The following is a 23602-nucleotide window of genomic DNA, read 5'->3' as shown; positions in this document are numbered from 1 at the left end:
GGTTGGGTTTGGTGGGTGCGCGCGGTTCTCTGGGATGCGACCATAATCACATACCGTTATTATATCTCTCTGGATCATTTCCCTATACAGTGCATCAAAACCAACGACAAGAGGTAAGCATTCTCATGGATGTGGATTGTTTATTTTTTTTGTACCCATTTTCCCTTTGCCCTTGAAAATTACTGCTGATTTGAGCGAGTTCTATCTTACATCTAGAGAAGGCCAGCAAGCAAACCAACATGGATGCTGCGCAGTCCTGCTGGTGATGCAGCTACAGAGATTAACTGCACCAAGCATCGCATTTACAGATTCTAAATAATCCTGAATATGTATTATATTCTTTCTTTGTCCTTATGGCAAACGGACATTCCATGAATGATGGTCATGTATTCAATTCATTTAACCAGCGTCAAAGCGTACGGGTTTTTACATTTTGCAAACGTCGATTTTTGTGAAAATGAGTCATTTGATCAGGCGTTGTGACATGGCATATGAATGGTACAGGCTAGTTCGGCTGGAGGTTGAAGATACAGTAGTTTATTTCGGTTGGGGGTTGAAGATTATTTTACGACTAGTCCGCCATCTCAATAAATCTAGTCTATGTGGCCGGCTGCTTCCTCAATAAACCTAGTCTATGTGGCCGTCTGCTTCCTCAATAAACCTAGTCTATGTGGCCGGCTGCTTCCTCAATAAACCTAGTCTATGTGGCCGTCTGCTTCCTCAATAAACCTAGTCTATGTGGCCGTCTGCTTCCTCAATAAACCTAGTCTATGTGGCCGGCTGCTTCCTCAATAAACCTAGTCTAAGTGGCCGGCTGCTTCCTCAATAATCCTAGTCTATGTGGCCGGCTGCTTCCTCAATAAACCTAGTCTATGTGGCCGGCTGCTTCCTTGGATGTAAATAATGATTCTCACTCCCCAGGACCACCTCAGTCTCAACATTTCCGATACATTATTTGAACTGACTTCGTTTTTTATTCAGGGATTGGCCTATGATGGAAAATGCTCAAGATGAAGCATTTTGGCCTTACCCTCAAGGGCCTTCTGCAGTGATGGTTTCTTAATGCTATAGGCCCTTGAGATCCTCTGGATACTATATGCCCTTGTGCTGTCTGAAGCTATTAGTATCTTCGTGTTTGAAACATCATGCTGTAGCTTCTGACTGCGCAAGGTGATTTGTTAACTTCTTACTGATTTCCTATTGCAACAATTGACAATGACAGAGTAGCTAGTTTGAAAAAAGACCCCTAGAGTACACATTGCAATTAAAGATAGTTATTTGCGTGAGACCTCAGCTCCAAATTTGACAACAGAGTGACTGAAAATGACAAGCGAATTTGTTATTGACTTAGTAATAGCTACAGGATTCTGGCATTTGTAGACCTATTCTAAATACAAACCCAAGATAATTTAACAGTATGTGACTAAATTGTCTAATCTGTTGTTGGAGGGAGATGGCATCTAGTGTTACAGGCAGATTATTTACTCTGCTCTCCTTTTACAGGGTAGGCCTACTGGAGTCAGGGAAACCCTGCTGACAGTGCACCAATTTGGAGTGGCGGTAGGGATAAGGTGTCCAATAGATTCCTGGAGTGTGGGAGTATTTAGTGAATTTGGAGCAGAATTGCACATGCACTGTATTTGTGAGAATGGAAGAAAAAAAACACTGCTTTAGTCAACACACAGGGTGCTGTAGGCTGAATAATAGAATAGCCATGACTCATTTATAAGTAAACAGGTGCATTGCTTCCTTTTCTCTGTTTACAGATTGTGAAGGACGTGAGGCATCATGGCAGCTCATGAACAGGCAAGGCAGCGCTCACTCTCCACCTCTGGTGAATCACTCTACATTGTGCTTGGCATTGACAAGCTAGCCACTCCCGACGATATCAAGAAATCCTACAGGTCAGTCAGCGAGGCACAGACACTTACTGTAGTAGTCATACTAATATTCATAAGTAACAAAAAAAAGACAAATTCAATTTAGAGTTGTGCCACGTATAAATATAGCCTTACAGTATTCAGACCCCTTGACTTTTTCCAAATGTTCTTACATTACAGCCTTATTGTAAAATTGATTAAATTGTTCCCCCCTCATCAATCTACACCCAATACCGCATAATGACAAAGCAAAAGCAGGTTTTTAGAAATGTATGCAAATTTATAAAAAATAAAAAAATGAAAAATCAAATTTACGTAAGTATTCAGACCCTTTACTCTGTACATTGTTGAAGCACCTTTGGCGGCAATTACAGCCTTGAGTCTTCTTGGGTATGACGCTACAAGCTTGGCACACCTGTATTTGGGGAGTATCTACCGTTCTTCTCTGCAGATCCTCTCAAGCTCTGTCAGCTTGGATGGGGAGCATCGCTGCACAGCTATTTTCAGGTCTCTCCAGAGATGTTCGATCGGGTTCAAGTCTGGGCTCTGGCTGGGCCACTCAAGGACATTCAAAGACTTGTCTTGAAGCCACTCCTGCGTTGTCTTGGCTGTGTGCTTAGGGTCGTTGTCCTGTTGGAAGGTGAACCTTCGCATCAGTCTAAGGTCCTGAGCGCTCTGGAGCAGGTTTTCATCGAGGATCTCTCTGTACTTTGAATCTTGTTTCTCATGGTCAGAGTCCTTTAGGTTCCTCTTGGCAAACTCCAAGCGGGCTGTCGTGCCTTTTACTGAGGAGTGGCTTCCGTCTGGTCACTCTACCAGAAAGGCCTGATTGGTGGAGTGCTGCAGAGATGGTTCCCCTTCTAGAAGGTTCTCCCATTTACACAGAGGAACTCTGGAGCTCTGTCAGAGTGACCATCGGGTTCTTGGTTACCTCCCTGACCAAGACCTTTTCCCCTGATTGCTCAGTTTGGCCGGGTGGTCTGTTCTAGGACGAGTCTTGGTGGTTCCAAGCTTCTTCCATTTAAGAATGATGGAGGCGCTGTGTTCTTGGGGACCTTCAATGCTGCATAAATTTTTTTGGTACCCTTCCCTAGATCTGTGCCTCGACACAATCCTGTCTCGGAGTTCTATGGACAATTCCTTCAACCTCATGGCTTGGTTTTTGCTCTGACATGCACTGTCAACTGTGGGACCTTATATAGACAGGTGTGTGCCTTTCCAAATCATGTCCAATCAATTGAATTTACCACAGGTGGACTCCAATCAAGTTGTAGAAACGATGATCAATGGAAACAGGATGCACTTGTGCTCAATTTCGAGTCTCATGGCAAAGGGTCTGAATACTTATGTAAATATGTTTTTGTTTTGCAAAAATGTATAAAAACATGTTTTTGCTTTGTCATTATGGGGTATTGTGTGTAGATTGATGAGGAAATGTTTTATTTAATACATTTTAGAATTGGGCTTTGACGTAGCAAAATTTGGAAAAAGTCAAGGGGTCTGAATACTTTCCGAATGCACTGTATGTTGTCTTTATTGGTAGGTTTTAATTCTCACTCTGTGTTCTTAGAAAACTTGCGTTGAAATTCCACCCTGATAAGAACCCAGATAACCCAGAAGCTTCTGACAAGTTTAAGGAGATCAACAATGCCCATGCCATTCTGAACGACCCCACCAAGCGGAACATCTATGACAAGTACGGCTCCCTGGGACTGTACGTGGCTGAGCAGTTTGGCGAGGAGAATGTGAACACCTACTTTGTTCTGTCCAGCTGGTGGGCGAAGGTGAGACTGAGGGGCCATGGGGAGGTGGGGACGCGAAGGGTCGACATGTAGCGGACTTAGGGTCAAATATAAAACACTATATTTTATAACACAAACCCTATAAAAAGAGCTATTGTTATTGTTTTTTCTTCTTCTTGATATCTCTGTCTCTCTCACACACTGCCTTGTTTTCCCTCTGCAGGCGCTGTTTGTGTTCTGTGGCCTGGCCACTGGCTGCTACTTCTGTTGTTGTCTGTGTTGTTGCTGTAACTGCTGCTGTGGGAAGTGTAAACCACGGCCCCCAGAGGGCCAGGAGCCCGACTTCTATGTGTCCCCTGAGGACCTGGAGGCCCAGATGCAGTCTGACGAGAGAGGTGAGATCGACTGCTTATTGTGTAAGAAACATGTTTCTGCATGAACACAAATCACATAACTTTACCAGAAGTTTGCAACCCTGTCACTAACACTTGACTTGTCTCAATTGCATTGTAATTTACTATGGAGTGCCATCATCACTGACCTTTTATATCTTACCCTGTGTGTGTGTGTGTGTGCGTGTGTAACGCTCTCTCTCTGACAGAGGGTGGCGGTGAAGCCATCTTGGTGCAGCCATCAGCGACAGAGACCACCCAGCTGACGTCAGATGGTCACCATTCCTCTTACCAGACCGACATGGGCTTCAACTAAACCCTGTCAGGCCTGTGGCCCTGCCTGCTACCCTGCTCCACCTTAAAAGGATGATAGGGGCAATCTGTTTCAACTTCACTAAGAGCGCCATGTCCTGGAGAGGAGATGGAGGAGCGAGCTTGGCCTACATACAAAACTCTTGAAGACCCCCCCCCCCCCCCCCCCCATTTCCACCCTCTCCAGAGTGGTCCACTCCCGCCTCTATGTAGGAAGAAAGAGAAAGAAATTGTTTGCTTCCTTCCCTTTTGTTCTTTTGTATTCTTTGGCCTTTGACCTCACAATCCTCCATCCCCACAGTCCCCTTTCCATATTCAGTGTGATGGTGTAGCATGCACTGAGAAAAAAAATCATTGTTTTCATTTGTTTTATTTTGTTGAATGTGACATTTGTTGTGCTTTCAGAATTCTATTGGTGCATAGGTATGTGCAATACGTGCAGTACCATTCAAAAGTTTGGACACACCTACTTATTCAAGGGTTTTTCTTTATTTGGACTATTCTCTGCATTGTGGGATAATAGTGAAGACATTAAAACTATGAAATAACACATATGGAATCATGTAGTAACCAAAAAAGTGTTAAACAAATCAAAATCTATTTTATATTTGAGATTCTTAGCCACCCTTTGCCTTTATGACAGCTTTGCACACGCTTGGCATTCTCTAAACTGTCACAGGAAAGGAAGACCCAGCGTTCCCTCTGCTGCAGAGGAGAAGTTCATTAGAGTAACTGCACCTCAGATTGCAGCCCAAAAGAATTCTTCACAGAGTTCAAGTAACGGACACATCTTAACATCAACTGTTTAGAGTGGACTGTGTGAATCAGGCTTTCGTGGTCGAATTGCTGCAAATAAACCACTAGTAAAGGACACCAATAATAATAAGAGACTTGCTTGGGCCAAGACACATGAGCAATGGACATTAGACCGGTGGAAATCTGTCTTTTGGTCTGATAAGTCCAAATTTGAGGTTTTTGTTCCAACCGCCGTGTCATTTTGAGACGCAGGGAAGGTGAATGGATGATCTCTGCATGTGTGGTTCCCACCGTGAAGCATGGAGGAGGAGGTGTGGGGGTGCTTTTCTGGTGACACTGATTTATTTATAATTAAAGACATACTTAACCAGCATGGCTACCACAGCATTCTGCAGCGATATGCCATCCCATTTGGTTTGCGCTTAGTGGGACTATCATTTGTTTTTCAACAGGACAATGACCCAACACACCTACAGGCTGTGTAAGGGATATTTGACCAAGAAGGAGAGTGATGGAGTGCTGCATCAGATGACTTGTATCAGATGACCTGGCCTCCACAATCACCTGACCTCAACCCAGTTGAGATGGTCTGGGATGAGATGAACCGCAGAGTGAAGGAAAAGCAGCCAACAAGTGCTCGGCATATGTGGGAACTTCTTCAAGACTGTTGGAAAAGCATTAATCATGAAGCTGGTTGAGAGAATGCCAAGAGTATGCAAAGCTGTCATCAAGGCAAAGGGTGGCTACTTTGAAGAATCTCAAATATAACATATTTTGATTTAACACTTTTTTGGTTACTACATGATTCCATATGTGTTATTTCATAGTTTTGATGTCTTCACTATTATTCTACACTGTCGAAAATAGTAAAAATAAAGAAAAACCCTTGAATGAGAAGGTGTGTCCAAACTTTTGGCTAGTACTGTATTTGTGAGTGTGATTCCTTTGGGGTACAGTTTACTTGATGTTTTTTGCTCACTGATAAGAGGCTCGGCTCAGGGAGTTCTGGATAGTGAGGTGTTTTGCTGTTCATTGTCTTTGCTTCATGCTGGAGTAATCATTAAACATCCAAGGTTTGAGCTACACAGTGCTCAGTTTGGAATTGCCATCAGCTGATGCCAGCTATAAACATATAGCTCCTTCATCCACTTTTAAACCCATCGATTTGGACTCCTGTTTACCTGTGTTTGTGCCCTTCCAATTGCATTGTGGTTATGTTGCCCTGAGACCTGTGCATGTAGAAGGGGGGTAGGGATTTACGACGGCAAGCAATATCATGAAATGCTGATGATGACGCCATTGTTTTCTTAACATTTGGTGGATCTTGGCTTTTCTGTTATCTGACTTGGCTTACTTTGGTCTCTTGTTTTGTGTAGGAAGTATTGTTTTGTCCTGCCCCTGAAACCTGAATTGAATGCTTGTAATCTTGCCTCTAACTTCCCTGCATTGAAGAACTGACTAACACCAGAAGATAAATATGATACATATAGGTTTGTTTACACGTGTATATTTTGTGTAGTTTTACTTGCCACTGTGCCACCCACAGTCCCGTTGGATTGCTTGGACGCGTGCGTCCCAGACATCTCTGAGCAACACTTCTCTGCACATTTGAATGGATGTTCTCGATATCCAGTTATTTAACACGTTTTACCAGTGCTTTCTGTTGTTGTGGTTCCAAGTGGTACCCCACACTGTCTAAGCCAAGGACCTTGACCTGATCCATATTTAGAGTGCGATGTCCGTTTTATTCCGAGCACTATTCATCTATGTTTAGATGTGACGAAAAAGATCATGTGTAGGAAAAACTTGTGAGCATTTGAAGAATATTATCATCATCGTGTTTTTATAGTTGTGTTGAAGGGAATTCTAAAGAGTTTTGTAATTGTCCAATGCTGTTAATTTGTGTTTACCATCATTGAATTCTGAGTGTCGATATTGAGTGGGCTAGCACTACTACAGGCAGCTCTTATCCTATAACCAGAATATACTAATGTTTTTAATAGAAATATTTAGACCGGAATATACGTCCAGTGTAACTAATACATAACTTGCCATAAACAGCCATTATCTTCATCGTTTGTTTTTTTCATTAATGCCAATTATGTGTTTCAATGGTTTACAATAATGGGTTTCTGAGCTTCTCTTGCCTGCCCTCTGCTTTTGATGGTACGGTTATTTGACCTGTGTGATCCTTTTACAATGTTTGCTGTGCCCTCCTGAGAAAAAATACCATAGATATACCTACCTATTATCGCTTCTTCATTGACATGTTGGAAAATGCTAATTGTTAAATGAGTTGAACGCAATGTGTGTTTAAAAAACCTAAAGACTACTGGATCAATGATCAGGAAATGGTGACATAACATGTTCTTGATACAGAGGACATATAGTGTAATGATAGTGATATAGTAATTTGATGCAATTTTATTTAAGGTATCTTATTTTATCATGGTTTTGATGATGAGCGGCTATAGTTATAAATGGTATGTTGTTTTGATGTGGCCATTAAATTTTGCAACGCATGGTTTAATGGTTAAGGTCTCTTGTACATACACTTAAATATGTAGTATAAATCTTGACCTTTATGTTGTAGCATGGTAATACTTGTGTGTCTGAAAGAAAACAAAGTGGGTCATTGATCTGATTTGCTGTTGGTAAAATAAATGTTCTTGAACATTTACCTTTGTTTTGTTTATCATTTCAATTCTCATGCTATGCTGCAATTACGATATTCAAGTATCATTAAGTGTCGTGCTATTTCAGTAGACTGAAAACATAATATTCTACATTCAATAGGCCTATGAAATACTGTAGGCCTACACTAGAATATGGGGTAGATGGAGACAGAGCCCGTGCTGTGGAATCCTCTCTTCAGCGCTCACTCATTTTACCACTTGATGGATATTTTACCAACGCTGAAAGATCCAGCACAGCCTGCACAGGTGGCTATTTGTATTTCCCGCAGCAGCAGCAACGTTCGTTCTGAATGAATTAGGATAGCCTATACTTTATAAAATAACATCGACGAACAATATGGACAATCTGTATAAAAATACATGGAATTTGTTTCCTCGACAGGGGTACGCCCCTATCACCTCACACATTCACGTGCGGGATTAACTCCCATTCTTACAACACATAGGTGTTTGAATAAACAACGCAAAATAACGTTATTATTCCAATAAGACTACATTATGCTCTTGATTTCCTGTATATAGCTTTGGCATGTAAACCATAGCGTGATACTGAATGTGAGTATAGAGAAGCAATTGAGACATCTATTATTGAGCAGTAGGGATTGGACACCATTTAGCAAAAGCTAACAATAGCACGAACACGGAAAAGAAGTGCTGGGTGAAACGGAGTTCTTCATGCCTCTGCTGATCATGAATAGGCAAGGTAAGTTACTACGGCTAGATTGTTGAATTGTTCAATGACCGACTGACATCCTACTCTGTATCACACAGTGAGATAAAGAATAAAGAATACTTGCCTAGATAGCCTTTCCTGCTATGCGTGATTAGCCACACGCAATGCTATTGCTAGCGCTACAGGTAGGCATGGAATTCAGCACCATGGACTGCGCACTGGGCGAAATTGAGAACAACGAATGGGAGTCCTCTTGACAGCGGAGATTTAAAAAAACATACGTTTTAGAGTTCAATTCTACATATTTTGCCATGGTTTGTAGAGAAAATGGTGCTGTTTAAAAATACGTTTGCTGCAGTTCTACACTATTTGCTATGGGACGGAGAGAAGATTTGGCCAATTTGTAACAAATTTCATGCAATTCTACTCATTTTGCCATTGTGTGGAGAGAAACATTAGCAGTTCTAGAGCTAATTTCATGCAATTTTACAGATTTTGCCATAAGGTCTAGAGAAATGTTTGCATTGCATGTTTAATATGATATCTAACTGAGAGTGACTAACAAAATCAATGGGTGCCCTCTATACCCGTGATTACTACAAGTTTAGATAGCTGGCCGCTAGACTATCTTACCCATCTAAAAAAGTGAGGTGACATGGGCTAATTGAGTGACTGATATTACAAGACCAAGTTTGCTGTTTATTTGAGCAATATGAGATGGAAGGAAGTTCTATGCAATAAGGGCTTTGTGTAATAGGGTACGCTTTCTTGAATTTGTTTTGGATTTTGGGACTGTGAAAAGACCCCTGGTGGCACGTCTGGTGGGATAAGTGTGTGTGTCAGAGCTGTGTAAATTGACTATTTGGGATTTTCAACACATTAATGTTTCTTATTAAAAGAAGAATTGATGCAGTCAGTCTCTCCTCAACTCTTAGCCAAGAGAGACTGGCATGCATAGTATTTATATCAGCCCTCTGATTACAATCAAGAGCAAAGCGTGCCGCTCTGTTCTGGGCCAGCTGCAGCTTAACTAGGTCTTTCTTTGCAGCACTGGACCACACGACTGGACAATAATCAAGATTAGACAAAACTAGAGCCTGCAGAACTTGCATTTTGGAGTGTGGTGTCAAAAAAGCAGATGATCTCTTTAGTTGAGATTAGACTAAAGGAAGACGAACTGCCAGTAGAGCAGTAATTTATATCAACAACTGATTGAACATTTATGAAGTCACAGTTCGATCATTGATATGGGTATGCATTGTAGACAGTAACATCTATCTTTTCAAAGGTTACAGTGGGGAAAATGTTTCACCAAGGAACATTTCCATTGGAATATCAGGAATTGGAAGTCCGACTACCGGTCTATCAGAGGAGGATGAGTTGGATTTAAAGATGGAGCTGGCAAAGGTATTATTCTCTCAGTGTCTGTCCAACTTTTCCCTTTTGTCCCAATCTTCATGTTGTCAAACATTGTCATATTCGTTTATGTTGAATGTGTCTCTTAGCATAATAGTTTGTTCAGATTTTGATTTGCACCAAAGTTAATGGAAAAAGACAAGTCCTAGAAAATCCACAATTTATTATTTTTAGTCTGAACGTTGTAAACTTTTCTGTCATTTTTTTCTGCTCAGACGGAGGATGAAATACAGACTTTGCGGCAGGTACTCTTGGCCAAAGAGAAATATGCAATGGACATCAAGAGGCAGCTGGGTATGGGCCCCTTCAGTGAGATTAAACAGAACCTGTCCAAAGGCTGGCAGGAAGTCCAGACCTCCAATGCGTAAGTACTTCCTCCAGTGAGATGACCTCATGATGTCACACAACACTCCTGCTTCTTCAACCGCCTATACAACATCACCACCAGAAATGTATTAAAAAAACCAGAGGCATTATAAAGACTAAATTACCCATCTAAAAAAAGTTAGCTGACAAGGGTTGATTGAATGACTGTCAGTGAATTACATAACAAGCTTGACAATAATACATCATAGTTAGTATCAGAATAGTAGTATTAATAATAATATTAATAATAGTAGTAATAGTAATAATTTGGTGGGTACTGACAAAGACCATAGCCGGCAGGAGTACCGTTGAGGACAGTGGTGTCTCTCTATCACATGTGAAGGATCTTTTAAACAAACAAAAAGAGACCTACAAGCAGTTGTTACAACAACAAGAAAATAGCTTCAAGTGTTTTGTCCAAATACTCGTGGATTCTACTAATAAAATAATGGACGACCTGACCAGAGAGGTCCAGGACCTGAAGAACATTTTGCAGTTCTCCCAGGGTCAGCTCGATGAGTTGATGACAGCAATCTGTAAGTCATTGAGAGAGGACATCAGTTCAAGGCGGAATAACATGGTTGTGGACGGAATTGCAGAATCTCCACATGAGACCTGGACGGAGTCTGAGGACAAAGTGAGGGAAATGATCTCTGAGAACTTGAAGATGAACCACAGGAAGATTGAGGTGGAGCGCGCCCACGGGACTGGAAAACCCGGCCCAGGTGATAGGCCCAGGCCGATAGTGGTCAAGTTCCTGAGGTTCAAGGACAAGGTAGCTGTTCTGGAAAGAGCCAAGAACTTGAGAGGAGCGTATATCTTCCTCAACGAGGACTATCCTGAAGCTGTGCGCCAGAAGAGGAAAGAACTGATCCCAGCCATGAAAGCTGCCAGAGCGCGTGGGGACATTGATTACATCCGCTATGACAGGCTCATTGTCCACCCTCCCTCCCTCCCTCCCTACCAGTAGCCTTCAAGGGATGAGAGAGCCGAGCCTATGGGTTCGTAGCTTCAACCCCACAACACACACGCACACCAATTGATTAATGGACTGCTGAATGTATATTTTGTTCTCTTGCTTTGTTTGCTCTTTTCAGTATTATGTCTATCTCTGATAAGCTACCCAGGAAAGGGCTGAAAATGGCCCATATTAATATATGTAGCCTTAGAAATAAGGTTCATGAAATCCATAACTTGCTGACATCAGATAACATTCATATATTAGCCATTTCCGAGACTCACTTAGATAATTAATTTAATGATACATCAGTAGCAATACAAGGATATATCATCTATAGAAGATACAGAAATGCTTATGGAGGAGGTGTTGCTGTATATATTCAGAGCCATATCCCTGTAATGATTAGAGAATATCTTATGTCAAGTGTTATTGATGTGTTGTGGTTGCAGGTTCACTTGGCACATCTAAAGCCTTTTCTTTTGGGGTGTTGCTATAGGCCACCAAGTGCTAACAGTCAGTATCTAAATAATATGTATGAAATGCTTGATAGTGTATGTGATGTAAACAGAGAGGTCTACTTTCTTGGGCACCTGAATATTGACTGGTTTTCATCAAGCTGTCCGCTCAAGAGGAAGCTTCTTACTGTAACCATTGCCTGTAATCTGGTTCAGGTTATTAATCAACCTACCAGGGTGTTTACAAACACTACAGGAACAAGATCATCCACATGTATCGATCACATTTTTACTAATACCGTAGAACTTTGTTCTAAAGCTGTATCCGTACCCATTGGATGCAGTGATCACAATATAGTGGCTATATCCAGGAAAGCCAAAGTTCCAACAGCTGGGCCTAAAATAGTGTATAAGAGATTATACAAAATATTTTGCTGTGACTCTTATGTGGATGATGTTAAAAATATTTGTTGGTCTGATGTGATTAATGAGGAGCATCCAGACGCTGCACTTGATGCATTTATGAAATTGCTTCTTCCAAATATTGATAAACATGCACCTGTTAAGAGACTGACTGTTAGAACTGTTAAGGCTCCATGGATTGATGAGGAATTGAAAAACTGTATGTTTGAAAGAGATGGGGCAAAAGGAGTGGCTAATAAATCTGGCTGCACATCTGACTGGCTTACTTACTGCAAATTGAGAAATGATGTGACTAAACTCAACAAAAAGAATAAGAAACTCTATTATGAAGCCAAGATCAATAATATAACATTTACATTTACGTCATTTAGCAGACGCTCTTATCCAGCGCGACTCACAAATATAAAAAATGTGGGAAAACAACTTTGGAGTACTTTAAATGAAATGATGGGCAGAAAGACAAATTCAGCTCCATCTGTCATTGAATCAGATGGCTTATTCATCACAAAACCATTTGATGTTGCCAATTATTTTCATTATTATTTAATAGGCGAAGTGGGCAAACTTAGGCAGGAAATGCCAACATCGAACAGTGAGCAATTGTATTCATGCATAAAAAAACAAATAATGAAAGAAAAGCATTGCACGTTTGAATTTTGTAAAGTTGGTGTGGGAGAGGTGGAAAAATGATTGCTATCGATCAATAATGACAAACCTTCTGGCATTGACAACTTAGATGGAAAGCTTCTGAGGATGGTAGCTGACTCTATAGCCACTCCTATCTGTCATATTTTTAATCTGAGCCTAGAGGAAAGTCTTTGTCCTCAGCCCTGGAGGGAAGCCAAGGTAAGAGTGGGTAAGCAGCCTTTACTGGTTCTAACAGCAGACCTAAAAGCATGCTGTTAGCATGCTTAGCAAACTGTTGGAAAAAATGGTGTTTGACCAAATACAATGCTATTTCTCTGTAAACAAATGAACAACAGACTTTCAGCATGCTTATAGAGAAGGGCACTCAACATGTACTGCACTGACACAAATGACTGATGATTGGTTGAAATAAAATGATAATAATAAGATTGTGGGAGCTGTACTGTTAGATTTCAGTGCAACCTTTGATATTATTGACCCTAACCTGTTGTTGAAAAAAACGTATGTGTTATGGCTTTTTAACCTCAGCTCTGACTCCACGATATGGCAATCTATCTAATAGAACTCAGAGGGTTTTCTTCAATGGAAGCTTCTGTAATGTCAAACATGTAAGGTATGGTGTACCGCAGGGCAGCTCTCTAGGTCCTCTACTCTCTTATATTTTTACCAATGACCTGCCACTGGCATTAAACAAAGCATGTGTCCATGTATGCTGATGATTCAACCTTATACGCATCACAGCTAATGAAGTCACTGAAACTCTTAACAAAGAGTTGCAGTCTGTTTTGGAATGGGTGGCCAGTAATAAACTGGTCCTGGACATCTCTACTTGTCACGTCCTGACCATAGAGAGCTCTTATTTTCTATGGTAGAGTAGGTCAGGGCGTGACTGGGGGGGGTTTATCTAGTGTATTTAGTTCTATGTTGTTTGGTTCTAGTTTCTGTTTTTCTATGTTGGGTTTTTTGGATGATCCCCAATTAGAGGCAGCTGGTCATCGTTGTCTCTAATTGGGGATCATATTTAAGTAGTTGTTTTTCCCACCTGTGTTTGTGGGAGATTATTTTTGAGTTAGTGCATGTTGCACCTCTGTCGTCACCTCTTTAAGGAATACCTGGGATAGGAAATAGGATATAGTAATCCTTCTAACCCCCCCCCCCCCAAAAAAAAAGATATAAGATGTACTATTGTAAAGTGGTTGTTCCACTGGATATCTTAAGGTGAATGCACCAATTTGTAAGTCGCTCTGGATAAGAGCGTCTGCTAAATGACATAAATGTAAATGTCACGGTTTGTGTTTTGTTTATAGTTTATTGTTTGTTTGGCTAAGTTTCACTATATATTAAAGATGTAGAACGATACGCACGCTGCGCCTTGGTCCGTTCCTACACACGGTCATGACACTACTAAGAGCAGTTTATTTGGTACAAATCATTCCTTGTGGCTGTTGAGGAGACTAAATTGCCTTAGATTGTAAACTGTCATGGTCAAAACATATAGCTTCAATGGTTGTGAAGATGGGGAGAGGTCTGTCCATAATAAAGAGATGCTCTGCTTTTTTGACACCACACTCCACAAAGCAAGTTCTGCAGGCCCTAGTTTTGTCTAATCTTGATTATTGTCCAGTCGTATGGTCTAGTGCTGCAAGGAAAGACCTAGTTAAGCTGCAGCTGGCCCAGAACAGAGTGGCACATTTTTCTCTTGATTGTAATCAGAGGGCTGATATAAATACTATGCATGCCAGTCTCTCTTGGCTAAGTGTTGAGGAGAGACTGACTGTATCACTTCTTCTTTTTATAAGAAACATTAATGTGTTGAAAATCCCAAATTGTTTGCATAGTCAACTTACACACAGCTCTGACACACGCACACTTATCCCACCAGACATGCCACCTGGGGTCTTTTCACAGTCCCCAAATCATGAACAAATTAAGAAAGCGTACCGTATTATATAGAGCCCTTATTACATGGAACTTCCTTCCAGCTCATATTGCTCAAATAAACAGCAAACCTGGTTTCAAAAAACAGATAAAGCAACATCTCGCAGCATAACGCCTCTCCCCTATTGACCTAGATAGCCTACATATCAATGCATACATACAAACTATGTGTGCCTTTTTTGTATTATGTAGTTCTGTCCTTGAGCTGTTCTTGTCGATTGATGTTCTATATTATGTAATTCTGTATTATGTTTCATGTTTTGTGTGGACCCCAGGAAGAGTAGTTGCTGCTTTTGCAACAGCTAATGGGGATCCTAATCAAATACCAAATATACACTGCAAAAAAAAGAAATCTGTCAATTTAAATACATTCATTAGGCCCTAATCTATAGATTTCATATGCCTGGGAATACAGATATCCATCTGTTGGTCACAGATACCTTTTAAACAAATTAGAGCCGTGGATCAGAAAACCAGTCAGTATCTGATGTGACCACTATTTGCCTCATGGAGTGCGACAGACACAGCTTCTTCGCATAGAGTTGATAAGTCTGTTGATTGTGGCCTGTGAAATGTTGTCCCACTCTTCTTCAATGGCTGTGCGAAGTTGCTGGATATTGGTGGGCACTGGAACACACTGTCGTACATGTCGATCCAGAACATCCCAAACAGGCTCAATGGGTGACATGTCTGGTGAGTGTGCAGGCCATGGAAGAACTCAGACATTTTCAGCTTCCAGGAATTGTGTACAGATCCTTGCGACATGGGGTTGTGCATTATCGTGCTGAAACATGAGGTGGCACGACAATGGGCCTCTGGACCTCGTCACGGTATCTTTGTGCATTCAAATTGCGATTGATAAAATGCAGTTGTGTTAGTTGTCCATAGCTTATGCTTGCTCATACCATAACCACACCGCCACCATGGGGCACTCTGTTCACGATGTTGGCATCAGCAAACTGTTCGCCCACCGACGCTATACACGCTGTCTGCCATCTGCCCGGTACAGTTAAAACCAGGATTCATCCGTGAAGAGCACACTTCTTCAGCGTGCCAGTGGCCATCGAAGGTGAGAATTTGCCCACTGAAGTCGAACTGCAGTCAGGTCAAGATCCTGGTGAGGATGGCGAGCACCCAGATGTGCTTCCCTAAGACGGCTTATGGTAGAGAAATGAACATTCAACATTTAAGAGAAATAAGCTTTTTGTGCGTATGGAACATTTCTGGAATCTTTTATTTCAGCTCGTGAAAAATTGGACCAACACTTCACATATTGCGTTTCTATTTTTGTTCAGTATATTTGTCGTATTTCACACATGTACTTGTGTATAATTGTGTATTATATGAATTTGTGAATTGGAAATTGGAAAGTTTTATCCCAACTCCCCCTGACACTATCAGATTTGAAGGCATTCCAAAACTGTGGATAGACTTCAAACTAATGGAGAGCCTTTGCAAATGAACCAGGGCAGATTTGACTCTGACTTAATGTGAGTAAAAGTTGGGCAAAGGTGAACCAAGCCTGCCAAAGCAGTGTCAATGGTGGATGTAGCTGGTGGAAAACAAGACAAAACAAATGGAAAATGAAAGGTGGAGCGGCGATGGCTAGAAGACCGGTGACGTCGACCGCCGAACGCCGCCCAAACAAGGAGAGGGACCGACTTCGGTAGAAGTCGTGACAAGCAGCTATTGCATCTATTATTATTTCTGTCAGAACGCTGTAGAAAAGCAAACAATGTCAGCACCCTGTTTTAGCCTGGCATAATACCTACAGTATGTAATCCGGAAATGCATGCTCATCTTCAGTACTTAATGCTTTCTCTAAGTTGGATCCCTGATGATAATGTACCTCTGTATTTACAGATATCTGACAGCCTCAGCTACTCTGGAGGACATCAGCCAATCTAACGTGTGAGTGGTCACTATCCATTATATATGTGAATTTAACCAAGACGGCCTTTGCTAAAAGTGTTCTTGTTCTATGTTGTTCTAAGCTCTATGTTGGAACAGCTGATGGGATTTTAAGGTCAGCTGGATCAGAAGCCTGTTAATAGCCTGTCCAATAGCCTTTCTTAACACTGGCAGCAGCATTAACAACAGGCTGTGGCTGGCCTGGCCGGGGAGGGAGCACTTCACTTGGTGAAAACAGAGGGGGTGGGGGGAATCTGGCTATCTGCACTAGGACAGGGGGACAACGAAGGTGCTGATGGCTCATGTTTTGGGGTTTCATGGCTCGTGCTCATGTTTTGGGGTTTCACCCAACGTGTTTCAACCAGTCCATCCGTGCTCATAGCATGTGTCCTGCTGCTGATGCTGTGGTGGCACACAGCAAGCTCGTCACTGTGAAAAGGAGGATCCAAGAAAGTGGAATATGTGGATGGGCCAATATGCAAATGAAGTCCTTGTGTAGGGTGTGCTTTGAACAAACCTCAGTGACATAGGTTAAGTTTTGTCCTTTCCCCCTTGATATAATATAGTAGTCATGCCGACTGGTTGGCAGTCAAAATATAAACCTCCTGTCTTTTCTAGATCTCTGACTCTCTCTCTCTTGCTTTCTGTGACTAGGTATAAGAGGACCCAGGAGAGTATCTCTAATGCAGGACAGATGACCAGTGCTGCCCTGTCCACAGTGGGTGTGGCCATTTCAAGGAGACTTGGAGACATGAGGTACCCTCAGCTCATCCTCCTACACACCCTTCTATTCTTTCCATCTTCCTTCACCACCTCTATTACTCATCTGTCCACCAGCTGTGTCCACCCTTCATATCGTCACTTTGTCTTAATCCACTAAATCAATCATCTTTTTAATCCAGTTATATATATATATATATAATATACACACACACTGAGTGTACAAAACATTAGGAACACCTGCTCTTTCCATGACAGACTGACCAGGTGAATACAGGTCAGTCTGTATAAATATACAATAAAGCTATGATCCCTTATTGATGTCACCTGTTAATTCCACTTCAATCAGTGTAGATGAAGGGTGGAGACAGGTTACAAAAATATTTTTAAGCTTGAGACAATCGAGACATGGATTCTATATGTGTCCCATTCAGAGGATGAATGGGCAAGACAAAAGATTTAAGTGCCTTTGAACAGGGTATGGTAGTAGGTGCCAGGCACACCGGTTTGAGTGTGTCAAGAACTGCAACGCTGTTGGGTTTTTCACGCTCAACAGTATATATATATAGTACCAGTCAAAAGTTTGGACACCTACTCATTACAGGGTTTTTCTTCATTTTTACTATTTTCTACATTGTAGAATAATAGTGAATAACTATGAAATAGCACAAATGGAATCATCTATTAACCAAAAAAAGTGTTGTGACAAAGTATGGGTGGTATACAAAAGATAGCCCTATTTGGTAAAAGACCAAGTCTGACGTGGCAGCGTGGTAGGCATAGCTTGTCGCATGAATGAATCACAAAAATGGAGGATTAGCTGTTAACTACGAAACAAACATTCTGGATAATATAGAGAATCTGGAACTATTTATTCATCGCATTTTGATATGCTCGAAAAATAAACGGATACATCGAAACGAACAAGAGAATGAATACCTTTCCTCGAGTTCTACAAGCGAAACTGATGGGAAGCCGCCGCCTAAAATTCCAAATGTAACATTGGGATGGGGACGATTTTATAACTGTCTCCAGAAGATAGAGCATTGCTTACAAGCATGAGCGAGCAGTTAAACAAATGGATCTATTGCCTGGGTTACTGGGGGAGTTTGAGGCCTTAAAATAGGAATGGATTACAGTAATAAAATGATGGAAGAAATACGAGTGAAAAATAAGATATTGAAAACTGCCGTGCTCCCTAGAAGACACTACAGAGAGGCTATGGTATGATAATAAAACAATGAAAGACGAATTACTTGATCTAAAGTGAAGAAGTATGAAAAATAATACCGTTATAATGGGAATTAAGGAGGATGAAAACGAAAACTATCAGTCAACGGAGAAAAAATCAAGGTGTTCAGGAAAAGTAATCTCAATATGACGGACGAACAGGTGGAAACAATTGATTTTCAAAGGGCTCACGGTTTCGGTGGCAGAGCAACGGGAAGGCCCCGTCCGATCGTAGCTATGCTGACCCACCTCAAAATGAAAATTGCTTTGTTACAACAGGGTCGGGAATTGAAGAACACCTCATTCTCTATTGATTAACAATTTCCCCATAAAATAGTGGAGAGACGACGCCTGTACCCCACTTTCAAAAGGCTCCGAGCAGTGAAGCAGAATGTTCGTCTAGTGGTCAATACATTTAATGTAAACAACCACATGTTCAAGGACTTGAAGATTACAACGTGGCTGTGAGTGACAGCTACCTCCTGTTGAAGTAGTCCCTGATAGATATTTGCACCGCGTTACACAGCACACATATGGATTAATTTATTTTATACAAAAACATTTTTTTTTTGCATGAACAACTTTTTTTATTCATGCAGTATGATTAAAGTTAACGGTAGAAATAACACAATAACTGACTTATGGAAGCACTTCTCTAAGCGAGAGAGAGAGGTATATTATATATTTCTATATAAGCTATTTATGCTACCTTTTTATATTCTTGATCCTAATCATATAGGCCTAGGTGTAAAACAGCCGAGGTGATAGAGCAACGACCCTGGAATAAAAAAACGAAATGTGTATGGGTGGAGAGAGGGTTGGTTTTACAGGTTTACTCGCTCTGGATTGTCAGTACTGCATGTATTCTTGGCTATCGTGCCATGGCTGTCAGTCGATTGTAAGTTAAACTTGGGTATTCCTTTATGGGCAGTGTGATGCCTAAGACACATTATTACTTGCAGTCATTAGTAGCCGTTAGAATCTATGTTCCTTTCTCCTTCTTCATTTATTTGTCGGAATACAACAGGATATAATGAGGACTACAGGAAATGTGTCTTGCATGTAATGGACATAAAAAAAGGACTGGTCCTGCGATATATTTAGGTTGTTTTCTCTTAATATCTTCATTTATTTTCCCGAACAATTGAATCCAATGAACTGAGTAGGCTGGGCTGACATGCTTATAGAGCCTTGCTAGGACTTTCTAAATATGAGCATGCATTTATAAGATTGTACTGTTATTATTTCTATTTAATATTATCTATTATTATTTATTTTTTAAATCTGACTGTTTTCCATGTTATTTGGTTAGTTCTCTTAAGCATCTTCGTAGATATTTATGTTATCTTGGGACTGCCCATATTTCCCTCTGGCCAACGCCAAGGGTTTGCCTTAGGACGCAAAGGTGCGTCATGACTCAGGGAGATGGTCTGATGGTCTTACTGACAACAGACCTTGATATGGGGGAGGTTTTAGTGGGTGGGATATTAGGACAATTGGAGGTTTACAAAGTTGCAGCTACGGTATGCTTAACAGTGCAAATTATTATGGTACAGCTATATGGACATTTAATCATCATGGTGATTTTAAATTGTAAGTTTACACCGTTGGTTGTGCTAAGTATAATTGAAACTTGGGTATCATTATGGTAAGTGGGGAAATAAGTATAGACAGCTATAATTGTAATGGCTTAGCAGATCATAAAAAAAGAAGATACATTTTTACATGGCTAAAAGAGAAAGAATATAATATATATTGTTTACAGGAAACGCATTCTACAAATATAGAGGAGGCTGGGTGGAAAAAGGAATGGGAGGGAGAAAGGTATTTTTGTCATGGGCAAAGAAACTCAAAAGGGTGATTATACTAATTAATATACATTTTGATCCGATTGGTCCAATAGCATATTTTAAATATGCTATTGGACCAAAAACAGATCTGGCTAATTAATCTATATAGGCCAAATAATGATGATCCACACTTCTTCTAAAATATGTACAATAATCTATTGCGCTCACAAGCAACAAATGAATCTATTATTATGGTGGGAGATTATAATACGGTTTTAAGTACCTCAATGGATCGTAAAGGAAATCACTCCACAAACTATCACCCTCAAGCACTTAAGGAGATCACAAAGATCATGGATACATTAGAACTAGTGGATATATGGAGGTTGAAAAATCCTGACCTAGTGAGATATACATGGAGGAGGCTTAATCATGCTAGCCGTCTTGATTACTTCCTGGTCTCGTTCTTGCTGGCATCAAAAGTATAAAAAAGTATTAATAGGAGACCGAATTGGAAATTTAATCAAAGCTTATTGGATGACAATTTGTTCTTAACTAAGACAAAATAATTCCTAATTTACTTTTTTTTGCACAACATACACTACAGTTCAAAAATGTGGGGTCACTTAGAAATGCCCTTGTTTTAGAAAGAAAAGCAAAAAAAAAAATTCTCTTAAAATAACATCAAATTGATCAGAAATACAGTGTAGACATTGTTAATGTGGTAAATGACTATTTTAGCTGAAAGGCTGATTTTTTTTTAATGGAATATCTACATAGGCGTACAGAGGCCCATTATCAGCAACCATCACTCCTGTGTTCCAATGGCACGTTGTGTTAGCTAATCCAAGTTTATCTTAAAAGGTTAATTGATCACTAGAAAACCCTTTTGAAATGATGTTAGCACAGCTGAAAACTGTTGTTCTGATTTAAAGAAGCAATACAACTGACATTCAAAATGTAACAAGTACTTTTGGGTGTCACCGCAAATGTATGGAGTAAAAAGGTTATAATTTTCTTTAGGAATGTAGTGAAGTAAAAGTTGTCAAATATAAATAGTTAAGTACAGATACCCAAAAATCTTCTTAAGTAGTACATTCAAGTATTTTTACTTAAGTACTTTACACCACTGCCCTTCACAGGACACATTGTTGAGGACAAAGGTTGCTCCTTGTGCACTTGTTTACGCAATCACAGGGAGAAATTCAACAGCCTTAATCTAATCAGACCAGTCGGTCTTAATTGGCAACATTATTGCTTTATCTACTTTACTGTTCCTTCAAAGCCTTTAAATTGAGCCTGCGTAAAGGATAGCTGTCGCTGTGTTGCATTTTTGCTTGCCATTAATGGTTTAAGTATTTTTTTTATATATACACACACACACTCTCTCACTCATACAGCGCACTGTCAATATTTACACCTCCATGTGGCCTCTTGATTACTGTATCTGACCATCTCTCTTTCCCCATTTCTTTCCTGGAACACTGCCCACTGACCGGACAGGGCACTGCCATTGCCAAGCCCACCTCGGTAAGGATAGTAGGAGTTCCCTGGCCTTGTGATAATGAAAAACCTTGATTTCGATATGATATATTCTGACTGTTGTATTAACTTTAGCCAAGGGGGTCCAGGTTCCTCAGCCCTGCAAGACTATACTACCTTAAATCTGAGTGAACTACTTACTGTAACTAACTACTGAGTGAACTGTTGCATTAGTTTAGACCTGAGTGAACTACCCAAGCTGATAGGTTAAGTTACTGTTGCTGACCTTGGCTTGCTGACCTTTCAACCTTCACCTGATTAAGCTGCTACTGATCTTATCTGTTTTTCTTGCTCATATGCACTCCTATACTAAATGATGCACTCTTATACTACATACTGTACTACTACTGTATACTACATGATGCACTCCTATACTAAATGATGCACTCCTATAATACATGATGCACTCATACTACATACTGTACTACTACTGTATACTACATGATGCACTCCTATACTAAATGATGCACTACTACTGTATACTAAATGGTGTAATACTATACTACTACTTTATACTACATGCTGTACCACTATACTACATGATGTACTGCTATACTACATTATCTACTACTATATTACATGCTATACTACATGATGTATTGCTATATTACATGCTATACTACTACTTTATACTACATGTTGTACTGCTAAACTACATGATGCACTGCTCTTACTAGTTTCTCTTTGTCTCTCTTTCTGCTCTCGGACGCACCAGCCCCTCCTTGGGCCACTCCATCAGTGTGCCTGCTATGTCAATGAGGTAAAACACTGGGCACACCTGACATCACTGAAATGCTGCACTACTACTACTTTCTGCAGTACCTCCATAGGCGGTGAATGATGTTTGAACGATATTAACTTCGTCTCCAGGCTAATTGCGAACAGTGCTTGGGGAGGAAGAGTCTGGTGAATGACATTAGAATGACATTAATGCTGCAAGTAAATAAAGTTACATTTAAAGCTGAAAAACTTACTTTAACCTTGAAATGATACCTCAAAGTGATTTCCATTGTTTAAGAGATATGTCTTTCTGCCTCCTTGTAGACATTCCAATACATTCAAGTCCTTTTGAAGACATGGTGGGAAGCGTGAAGGTAACTGTCTGTGTCTGTGAGAACAATCATTATGTCTGTGAGAACAATCACAAACATAAAGAACAGAAAATACTGTATTTTCTCATCTTTAATATTACAACTAATTCCTCATGTCTCTACTGTCTTCTGTCTCTCCCACACAGAACAAGGTGTCCAGGATTCTAGGGATTGACGGAGATATCTCTGGGTTTGGAAGAAGCCCATCTCAGAACAGCGGTTCCTTCTAACATAATCCATTTTTCTCTCAACCATCTGTAATCTCACTACTCCCTTCATCACTTTAACCTGATGTCATTGTCCACACTACCCCTTCAAAGAGTAAACATTATGCAGGAGGTTGATAACTTGGGTATGGCTTTGGAAGTGTTGGTTCCAACCTTTCATTCATTCTAAATATGAAGTAGTATTTCCAATATGTAGTTATTGTATATTGTCCTACTGTTTGAAGGAAAATGTCACTGTCATATTCTACTATTGCATTCTAAGAACATAACAATCACAAATATACAGTCATGTATTTTTGTACTTTAAGAGAATTTACAATTAAAACAAAAGTGGTCTGGTCTGATTTTGGATACTATACCTTTCGGGAAAAATAAAGAGAGAAATAAAAGTGAGTATTGTTGTTACAGTTCACAGCTATAACCATGATACGGT

The 23602-nt window shown here is 40.4% G+C and overlaps 2 protein-coding genes across 5 annotated transcripts; both read left to right on the top strand.

Annotated features, from left to right (window-relative positions):
• Positions 1-4839, top strand: LOC115168051 (dnaJ homolog subfamily C member 5). Of its 4 annotated transcripts, none has more exons than XM_029722915.1 (6): positions 1-113; positions 1504-1560; positions 1767-1904; positions 3451-3664; positions 3846-4017; positions 4224-4839. In XM_029722915.1, the coding sequence occupies exons 3-6, from the start codon at positions 1789-1791 to the stop codon at positions 4328-4330; spliced, it is 609 nt and encodes a 202-aa protein (XP_029578775.1). In that variant the 5' UTR covers positions 1-113; positions 1504-1560; positions 1767-1788; the 3' UTR covers positions 4331-4839. The 4 variants fall into 4 exon arrangements, with proteins under 4 accessions (XP_029578775.1, XP_029578776.1, XP_029578778.1 ...); XM_029722916.1 differs by having other exon boundaries at positions 1504-1571; XM_029722918.1 differs by having other exon boundaries at positions 3846-4038; positions 4224-4329.
• A 3237-nt stretch (positions 4840-8076) lies between these two features.
• LOC115168050 (tumor protein D54) lies at positions 8077-23569 on the top strand. Its single transcript, XM_029722914.1, has 9 exons — positions 8077-8481; positions 9740-9858; positions 10083-10231; positions 16522-16569; positions 17224-17325; positions 21813-21839; positions 22567-22611; positions 22896-22945; positions 23089-23569. Exons 1-8 carry the CDS (start codon positions 8454-8456, stop codon positions 22921-22923), a joined length of 546 nt encoding a protein of 181 aa, XP_029578774.1. The 5' UTR covers positions 8077-8453; the 3' UTR covers positions 22924-22945; positions 23089-23569.
• The last annotated feature ends 33 nt before the right edge of the window (positions 23570-23602 follow it).

This window comes from Salmo trutta, chromosome 30 (assembly GCF_901001165.1).
Source record: "Salmo trutta chromosome 30, fSalTru1.1, whole genome shotgun sequence".
Taxonomy (NCBI): domain Eukaryota; kingdom Metazoa; phylum Chordata; class Actinopteri; order Salmoniformes; family Salmonidae; genus Salmo; species Salmo trutta.
The sequence above is the reverse complement of the archived record's forward strand: the minus strand, read 5'-3'. Positions and strand labels throughout refer to the sequence as shown.